At 37.1% G+C, this 10,318-nt stretch overlaps 1 protein-coding gene across 3 annotated transcripts; it reads left to right on the forward strand.

The window, feature by feature from the left end:
* The first annotated feature begins 1,291 nt into the window (after positions 1 to 1,291).
* On the forward strand, positions 1,292 to 7,120 carry LOC106883943 (serine/threonine-protein kinase TNNI3K). Of its 3 annotated transcripts, none has more exons than XM_014935094.3 (2): positions 1,292 to 4,403; positions 6,968 to 7,120. In XM_014935094.3, the coding sequence occupies exons 1-2, from the start codon at positions 1,864 to 1,866 to the stop codon at positions 6,993 to 6,995; spliced, it is 2,568 nt and encodes an 855-aa protein (XP_014790580.2). In that variant the 5' UTR covers positions 1,292 to 1,863; the 3' UTR covers positions 6,996 to 7,120. The 3 variants fall into 3 exon arrangements, with proteins under 3 accessions (XP_014790580.2, XP_014790581.2, XP_052822598.2); XM_014935095.3 differs by having other exon boundaries at positions 1,342 to 4,403; positions 6,971 to 7,120; XM_052966638.2 differs by lacking the exon at positions 6,968 to 7,120 and adding an exon at positions 5,591 to 6,043 and having other exon boundaries at positions 1,614 to 4,403.
* The last annotated feature ends 3,198 nt before the right edge of the window (positions 7,121 to 10,318 follow it).

Genomic DNA, 10,318 nt, shown 5'->3' on the forward strand with positions numbered 1-10,318 from the left:
CTCCTCATTGTGGGAACCAAATCCATTGCCACCATGTACACCATGGTAGCTCCTTGGATGTTGTCCAACATGCTCATTGAAGTCACCAACCACAAAGAGAAGGTCCCTGGATGAGGATAGCTGTGTGAAAAAGTGCCACACCCTAGCAGTTGAGGGAACCTGAGGAAGAGGTAGACCCAGGAAGACCAGGAATGAGGTGGTGAAGCACGACCTTCAAACATTAGACTTCACCAAAGCAATGACTTGTGACCGAGACCTTTGGAAATATGCTGTGCGTGAGAAGACCCAGTAAGCCAAGTGAGACCAAAATCCAAGGCCTCTGCCAGGGATGTAGCCAGCCCACTTATGTGTACCTTTCCTTCATTGGACACTAAACTCTGCTTGCGAAGACTTGTTGAGGCAAGTGAAATCTAAATTTGACGACTGGCCCCCATGCCAATGTCTCTTTCACTGGACACTAAACTCTGCTTGCGAAGACCTGTTGGGGCAAGTGAAAGCGAAATCGTGATGGCACCACCGCTTGAGCGTGATCGTTACCAGCGTCGCCTTCCTGGCACTTGTGCCGGTGGCACATGAAAAGTCATTGAGCGTGGCCGTTGCCAGTACCGCCTGACTGGCCTTCGTGCCAGTGGCACGTAAAAGCACCCACTATACTCTCGGAGTGGTTGGCGTTAGGAAGGGCATCCAGCTGTAGAAATTCTGCCAAATCAGATTGGAGCCTGGTGTAGCCATCTGGTTCACCAGTCCTTAGTCAAATCGTCCAACCCATACTAGCATGGAAAGCGGACGTTAAACGATGATGATGATATATTTATATATATATATATATATATATATATATATACGTTTCAACATTTTGGCAAGACCAAATACAATACCTCTTGAGAAACCTACATTGAGATCTCAATCCATGTCCGTCACCAAACGTAACCGCTAAGAAATTATACAGGAAGAATGCAATGAAGAATACAGTGGAATAATTTGTATTATATCAGAAGTGTCTTTCTTTTTTTTACTTTTTACTTAACTTTTACTTCAATTTCTTCATTTTACAGTGAAAGGAATGATGCAAACAAGTAATATAACTTTATAGTAGGTTGTAACACGAATAGGTTCTTGTGAAACAAAAAAATAATAACAGTATTATTTTAATAATATATAATTCTACATTCTTAATGTTTTCACAGTTGATTTAACGAATTACATAAATTAAGAACTTTGAAGCATCGAAATAGAAACTATGATATACATTTACAATATCTGTTTTTTTTTGGTTTTTTTTCATGTTGTTCTACTCAAAGTGAGGCTAAGGTAAATATTTTGATGCACTTTTAGACTTCCATACATTACTTATTATTTTTTTTTTTCACAGCAACAAATATCCGAAAGAAAATATTTATCGAAGTTGAAAGGTTTTTACTATTGATATTTGCATGCTATTCGATTTAGCACTTTCTTATTGCACTGGTGATATTTTGCGTTTGTTATACTTTGTGGCACTTTTCATTGCGACATATTCGTTTGAGGATGTTTTTAGGAAACCGTAATAATCCTTACGACCTTATTCAATGGTCTGCGAGGGCAACACATTTCATTTGATTGTTGGGCTTTGATGTTACCTAAAAGAAAAATTGTTTTAAATTCAATCAGTGGTGTACAAGAAAAGTTAATTTTATAATGTCGCTTGCTCTTATCGAGAAAATATTTACTCGCGTTAATGCCTACAAATTAATGTTTTTCCCACAGTATGTTGAAATTAGTCTATTTAAATCATCATACCATTACCTCGACTGTTATAATAAAATATTTCACTGAGCTTTAAAAGAATTCTTGAAAAACATTTTTTTTTTTTTTCTTTCTGAAATGGGTAATTATAAATCTCGGCCAACAATTTCATGTGCTGATGAACTTAAGAAAAAAATTAGTGAAAGCTATTCACTGTTTCGTTCTAAAGCTATAGAAGACCTTCGGCCTCGGGATTCCGAATGGTCAGAGTTACAGCTGGCATGCAGTCGCTCTGATGTTGCTGGAGTGAAAGAACTTTTAAATGAAGATAATGTCAATGAGAAGACTGACACTGGACATACTTTATTGCACATTTGTTGTATTAGTGGAGCAGGGACTGATTCAAAAGAACTTATAAACTATTTTTTACAACAAGGAATAAAAGCTATTTATCTCACCAAGAACCAGTTTTCGGCTCTTCATCTAGCTACTTATAAAGGTGACGTAGAAACAGTGGTCGCTTTATGTGAGGCAAACATTGATGTCAATGTAACTGGCAACAGTGGAATGACAGCTCTTCATATTACAGCTATGTGTGGGCATCTTGAAATTGCTCAGATATTACTGGAACATGGAGCTCGCATCAATTCCGGCGATGCTGTCAAATTTTCTCCTTTACATATTGCAAGTTTTTTTGGTCATGATAAAATGGTTGAAAGTCTTATTACAAATGGTGCTAACATAAATATCAGTGGAGGTGTTGGTGATCGCCCTCTTCACTTAGCTTGTGCGAAAGGTTACCTCAGAATTACACAGTTGCTCCTTCAAGGCACATCTGACCAAAAAGTAGATGTGAATGTAAAAGATGATGAAGAACATCGTCCTGTACATTTTTGCTGTAAAGCAGGAAACCTTCAGATTTTAAGTTTACTACTAGAACATAAAGCTGATACACATATCACTAATATTTATGGAGATACACCATTACATTTGGCTTGTTATTATTGTAAATTGGAAATCTGTAAGGCGTTGACGTTACACACTGGGTCTGCAAGTTTTAATATTGAGAACATCTTCAGTGAAACACCACTACATGCTGCTTGTACAACAGGAAAAAGCATAGAATTAATAAAATTTTTACTTGAACAACAAAATGTTGATATTAATTATCAAGGAAAAGATGGACATACTGCTTTACACAGTGCCTGTTACCATGGACATTTACGAGTTGTTCATTTTCTTTTAGAAAGTGGAGCTGATGTTAATTTGGTCGCATCAGTCAATGATCAAAATGGTGGTAGTGAAAAGAAAGAGGAACAAACAGCACTAATGTGGGCATATGAAAAAGGTCATGATTCAATTGTCACATTATTGAAACATCACAAACGACCTCAAGATGAATCTGCTTGTGGGGACTACACTCAACCTGGAGGTGATGGCAGTTATGTATCTGTCCCTTCACCTATAGGAAAACTCCGTAGTGTTACCAGAGAAAAAATTGATGTTCTCCAATTGAGAGCTACTCTACCACATTACTTCCATTTACAAATTACAGACCTTGAATCTCAAGAAACTATTGGAAGTGGTTCTTTTGGAAAAGTATTTAAGGGTAAGTGCCGAGGTAAAGTTGTTGCTATTAAAAGATATCGTGCAAGCTCATTTGGTTCAAAATCTGATGTAGACATGTTTTGTCGGGAAGTATCAATTTTGGCAAGATTAGATAGCCCATATGTTATACATTTTGTTGGTGCGTGTTTAGATGATCCTAGTCAATTTGCCATTGTTACACGATTTGTATCGGGTGGATCTCTTTTCAGTTTGTTACATGAACAAAAACGTCTAATAGATATGCACACTAAACTGACAATTGCAGTAGATGTTGCCAAAGGGATGGAGTATTTACATAATTTGCCACAACCCATTATCCATCGAGATCTTAATAGTCATAATATTCTCTTAGAAGAAGATTGCCATGCTGTTGTTGCTGATTTTGGAGAATCGCGTTTTTTAAGATCTGATGAAGAAGATAATATGACAAAGCAACCTGGAAATCTACGCTGGATGGCTCCTGAAATATTTACCCAGTGTACAAAGTATAGCATTAGAGCAGATATGTTTAGTTATTCTTTATGTCTCTGGGAATTATTAGCAGGTGAAATGCCATTTGCACATCTTAAACCAGCTGCCACTGCTGCCGAAATGGCATATCATCATACTAGGCCTCCTATTGCTATCACTTTTCCAAAACCTATTATTGGAATCTTACAAAAAGGATGGCATGCCAATGCCGAAGAGAGACCTGATTTCAAAAATATAGTTCCTATTTTAGAAGAATGTAGACAATCCCAAGCTGTGATGTTAATAAGTAATGGAAATACCATTACAAATGATCCTATCTCAGAATTTAATTCACTTTCTGAAGACTCTGAAAATGAAGGACGTTCAACTCCTCCACTAACTGGTCATGTAACTGCTATGAGAACTCGTTGGGAAATGGAAGCCTCAAGAAATAGTGGAGCTCAAACAGAAGAACTTCGAAGACGTTTTCCATTAACGCAAGTTGATAAAAATGGTTATGTTACTGACCCTTTGTGCACCATGAGAATGCCTATGCTGTTGCCATCAACTGATCTACTCTCCTCTGAAGATCTACCTTCTGAAAGATCTGACGTTGAATCGTAAGAACAATATTATTTATTTTCTATGTGTTTTATATACCTACATGCATATATATCATCATCATCATCATTGTGGTCTCAACATTCACTTTTCCATGCTTAGAATTTGTTGAGATGGATCTTCTACAGCCAAATGCACTTCCTGTCTCCAACCCTCACCTGAGCTATAGGAGAAAACGCTTGCCCAATGCACCATGCAGTAGGGCTGAACCTAGAACCATTGGTGATTATAGATACTCTCACTCATGCACACACACACACACACGCATATACACAATGTTATAATTGCTTGACTTTCATCTCTTCACCATTCATAGACCCTCCTCATCTCTCATCTCCCAACATCATCCACTTCACCACATTATGACACCTTCTTCCTTGCCTCAACCCACTTATAAGAGGTTGGGTTGGATTACCTTCTCACCCTCCAAGTACACTATTCTAGCTTTGCCTTGCTATACTATCAATCAACACACTCACTCGGGTCGCCTCTATTGTTGTCCTGCCAACCAACACATCCCACCCAACACCTACTCTTGCCTTTTCATATCTAGGATGCCCTCCACTCTCTCTTCCTCTCACTCCTTTTGCTGCATTCCCCCATTCTCTCACCACCATTTCTACACAGCCTTCCCATCTAGGATACTTTCTATGCATTCACATTCTGCTCTTCTCCTTACCGCTATGGTGCTCTTCAGCCTCTCTTTTCCTCATTGCTCTTGCTGCATTTGCCCACTGTTCTCCTATCTTCTGCTTTGCTTTCTCTTACTGTCCTCTTCTCACTGCTTCTCTGCCTCTTCAACATCCTTTTTCATCTCTCTCTCTCTCTGGCCTGTCTCCACATCACTCTTTCCTTCAATAACTCCTCAGATTTCCTACAATCTTCATCTATTTCTCCCTTTCATGTTCCCTTTCCTTTGTATCTTCTATCTATATTTGCCCTTATAATGTATGATAGCACTGGACCCCACCTACCAAAACATCTCATCATTTTTCCATTCTGTCTTTCCTTTTCTCACTAACCTCTGACACTAATCCCTTCTTTCCCCCTATCACTTCCATACTACACTATTACTCTCTCCACTACCACTTCTCACAACTATAAATATATTCCTCTCATGATAACATACCCTCTCTCATCATCATATCAAGAAACATTGCACCCTCTCTCTTCTGTTCCCTTTCAGTTATAAGAGCCATTTTGGGCCGTTAGTTTTGCAAATTACATGGAAACCTCACTAGTGCTGATACCACTTGAGAAAAATAGTCAGTACACACTGTAAAATGGTTGATGTCATGAAGGACATCCAGCTGTGGAAACCATGCCAAAGCAGACATTGATGCATGATGCAGTTCTCTGATTTGATGGATCCCATGAAACCATCCAGCTTCTACCAGTATGGAAGGCAAACATTAAATGATGATGATGACTTAAATACATTCTATTTTCCTCTATATCCTCAAGTATAAGATTGAAAAATAACTAACTACTTTAATATTAACATTATTTACATTATTTACATTTGTCCGGATATTTGTCCTCATCTTGTTTGTTGTTAACACAACGTTTTGGCTGATATACCCTCCAGCCTTCGTCAGGTGTCTTGGGGAAATTTCGAACCTGGGTTCTCATTCCTAACGATGTTACTATTATTATATTATTATTATTATTATTACTATTATTAATCAGGTCGCTGCCGTGAATCGAACTCAGAACCTTGGGGTTAGTAGCCCGCGCTCTTAACCACTACGCCATATGCCCAAGGTTCCGAGTTCGATTCACGGCAGCGACCTGATTAATAATAGTAATAATAATAATAATATAATAATAATAGTAACATAGTTAGGAATGAGAACCCAGGTTCGAAATTTCCCCAAGACACCTGACGAAGGCTGGAGGGTATATCAGCCAAAACGTTGTGTTAACAACAAACAAGATGAGGACAAATATCCGTCAAATGTAAATAATGTAAATAATGTTAATAATTCCTCATCTCTTAAATATAGAACTGTACTTTAATATTAGTTGATGTGTTAAGGGTGGCAGGCTGCCAGAATCGTTAGCATGCCGGGTGAAATGCTTAGCAGCATTTCATCTATCTTTACATTCTGAGTTCAAATTCTGCCAAGGTCGACTTTGCCTTTCATCCTTTAGGGGTTGATAAAATAAATACCAGTTGAGTACTGGGGTCGATGTAATCAACTTCACTCCTTCCCTGAAATTGCCACTAAGCATTTTGCATAGCCTGCTAGCAATTCTGCCAACTTGCAGCCTTAGTTGTTATTTTAATATTAAAAGTTTTTTTTTTTTAAATATTGATTTATGAAATCTGGAATAATTATTTTGTAAATAAACATTGGATTTTTGTATTTCTATGATTAAAATTTATTATTCCTGTAATTATTTGTTTAATTCATATAGATTTATCTTGAATCTTCTTTCATGCAAAAATATTTCGGTATAGTGCTAAATATTTTGATTAAGTTTGTATATTTTTGTAAATATGTTAAACTGGTAAATTTTCTGAAAAGAAAATTAATATTTATTTCATGTATCATTACAGCAGCAGTCATGTGGATCCTTTTTACTGAAGTTGAAGTAAATTTAACTTAAAACTTAACCAAATTGTGCCTTACAAACTACAGCTGTGAAACCTTTTTTCAGTGTTTGTTTCATCATCAATCAAAATAAATTTATAAATCATTCTAACTATAAACTTTTGTTTGTTAGTCTGATGTAGCAGGACAGTGCCCATAAACATTACTTACGCCCACTTCCTAGCTAAACATCTGGATCTATTTCAAAACGGGGGCACCAGTATTTTCTTAACGAAACACTTTGAAACTTGGGACACTGGTAGAATGTGTCATATAAAACATCTTTTACTCTTAGTCTTCTTAACAAAAAAACGTACATCGCAAGTTATTCCATGTTAAAGTTGTCGTATTTCTGTAATTTCAACCAATCACTGACGTCTATTCAGCTGAATAGAGTTACTGCTGGGCGGTCATAAAAATGTTATTCCCTGTGACATATTTCATCCGGTTTAATCGTAATTTATACGTATATATTGTTTATATAATAAATTACGCTGTGCGTATCTATGTGTGTAACAATTTTAGAGTTCGGATTCTAGAGTTAGGGTTAGGGTTAGGGTTAACAGTCTGGTTAGGGTTAGGGTTAGGGGATTAATACGATATACACCGTTACAGCGCTAACTGTTTTCAACTGAATAGACGTCAGTGATTAGTAGAAATTATCGAAATAAGACAATTTTTTACATGAAATAAATTCGAATACAAAAAATTTTTTCTGTTCTATAACACAAAATAGATAAGTATACAAAGTTTGAAAGTCTTTTGGTACCAAAAACACTACATAAAACATAAATGAAAACTGGTGCCCCCGTTTTGAAATAGATCCAAACATCTTGTATAACTAAATGAATTTAGTATGGTTGATGTCTGGATTGTTGCAAGCTGTTGATAAAAGAATATGAGGGTGGAAAGTGAGTTGCAGAGAAATCCATTTATAGATAAGAAAGATTGTAGAAAGTATTTAGAATGGTATCTGAGGTTTGAAATATTGGTGTGATATGAAGAGGAAAAGTGTATGCATAATCTTAAAGCAATATAGGCCCTTGAGCAAGACAATGCAACAGGGCTTCTATATACATAACTACATTATACATAGATTAACATTGAGCCTTCTGGACACAAGAAGCCCCTAGACAACCAGCCAATAAGCCCCTGCTTTAAGACAGCACTGTCTTAAGGTTTAACTGAACACATGTTCTAGTTTCAATAAAAGATAGGGGAGGATGTTGCTTGCTAGTTAACAAGTGGTTGAAAAGTATTAATGAGTATGAACTTGCCAAGTTGTATTCTAAAACAAATTTGTTTGCACATGTTCGTGCATAGCAAATTGAACCTTACAAAGGAAATTACAAAAGACTGTCATGATTATTGACATGCAGCACTAGAGAAAACCCATCTACCAGTACAAGTGTGACAAAGCAAATGTCAGATGGTGGTAGGGATGAAAGCTAGGAGAGATATGGTCTCTTCCAGATTTGTTGCTGTTGGCCTTCCGTCTGTTGCCCCTAACCTCCTTGATACCCTCTCTTTTGTCTATAATTCATATTTTCATCACTGATCTCTCTTACTATTGTTCATTCTTGTTGCACTCACCATCTCTTCTAATAATAGTATCATACTATCTATATAACAAAGGATAACAGTTGATCTCTCTTAGCCACTGTACCATTTTGCTAGTGTAAGTAGGGTTAGCACTGGACCTGTTTGACCCACCTTATAAATATACAGAAAGTAAGTATGTAGAAATTACATATGATATACCCAATGTAAAGTATGGACACATAAGAGGTGTTGTGAGCTTACTGACAGAGAAAGTAGATTTCATATGCAGCAGGTGCACCAGAGCAATAAGCAACAAGAGCACATGAGAAATAGATTTCCTAAAAGTAGCTGACAACTTTTGCCACTCAGCTGACCTAATTAACTTCAGGGATGGGTGTTCTGAAAGCATAATAACAAAAACAGGCTAGATAGATTTCAGGAAACTTAAACCTCCGCTAGCAACAAAGCTTTTCACTTAGAGTGAAGGCCAGATTGCATGGTGCTTGTGTACAAAAGTGTGCTGCTGTATGATAGTGCATCATGGGTCTTGAATTCAGAGGACTTAGAAAGATTAGAAAGAAATGAAGTGAGCATATTTCTCTAGATGTGTAATGTTAGTATATATGAAAGACAAAGTATAAATAAAATGGGAGAAAAGCTAGACATGAAAGGAATCAAATGTGAACAAAAGAGAATATTTTGCTGTTGTGAACATGTGTATGCAGAGTGACAGCCCTAGAAAGAACTACTGAGTGTTCAAAGTGTATGTAACTTTTGGAAGAGTGAGATCTAAGAAAACATGAGATGAAGTGATGAAGCCCATCCTCAGAATGCTAAGCTTCACAAAAGAATGTGAAGACTGCCTTTACATGATGATAGATAAAACCTGTCCTCCAGTGCAAGCATGGCAAATTGCACATTAAATGGTGGTAATGATGGAATCTAAGAGGTATGAGGGCTCCTGCTAAATATGTCGTTGTAAACTTTCTATCTGTTGTCTTCACCTAGCTTCTTTGGTAATATATCTTTTCTCTATAATTTATTCCCCCCATTACTCATATCTATCACTCACCCTCTCTCCTATTCATTATACTATGTTGTTCAGGTAAAAACAGATGGTACTGGATGTGTGTATATCCTACCAACTCCCTTATTACTTACCCTCTCTTCCATAAAGGTGCATGTATATGAAAAATAACTTTGGCCCTATGCATATTCTACCATCACCCACATCCATCTCTCTCTCTCTTTCTCTTACACACACATACATCAAGATGCCTGTGTATGAGGAATAGAATCAGATTTGCTGTTTAAACTCTACCACACCTTTTCTGTGCTGACATCTCTCTCTTCCATCAACATGCATATGTAAGAAGATCAGCTTTGGACTCGTGCACATTCTCCCATAACTCTTATCAGTCTATCTGTCTTACATCAAGACATTGATATATGAGGGATAGAATCTGATCTTTTGGTAACCAATACACTCAACCACACATTTTCTGTTTTGCCATGAATCACTCCCTTTCCCGCAGACTACTCATTAGTGACATCCACCATGCTTCCTTATCATCACTCTTCTCTATATTATCATCTACTGCTCAGTCTCTCGTTCTCTCAGCAGCAAATATATAGCTGCCATCATTGCCTCTCTTCCATAACTTCCTCTCACACTGTCACATTTCCATTACTCCTGTCTTTACTCTCCTTTCAACTAGATGACTGTCCCTCTCATTATTCTCTCACTCCTTTCATCCAATTGAATTGGAAATTCT

Source organism: Octopus bimaculoides, chromosome 3 (genome assembly GCF_046866305.1).
Source record: "Octopus bimaculoides isolate indiv1 chromosome 3, ASM4686630v1, whole genome shotgun sequence".
Classification (NCBI taxonomy): domain Eukaryota; kingdom Metazoa; phylum Mollusca; class Cephalopoda; order Octopoda; family Octopodidae; genus Octopus; species Octopus bimaculoides.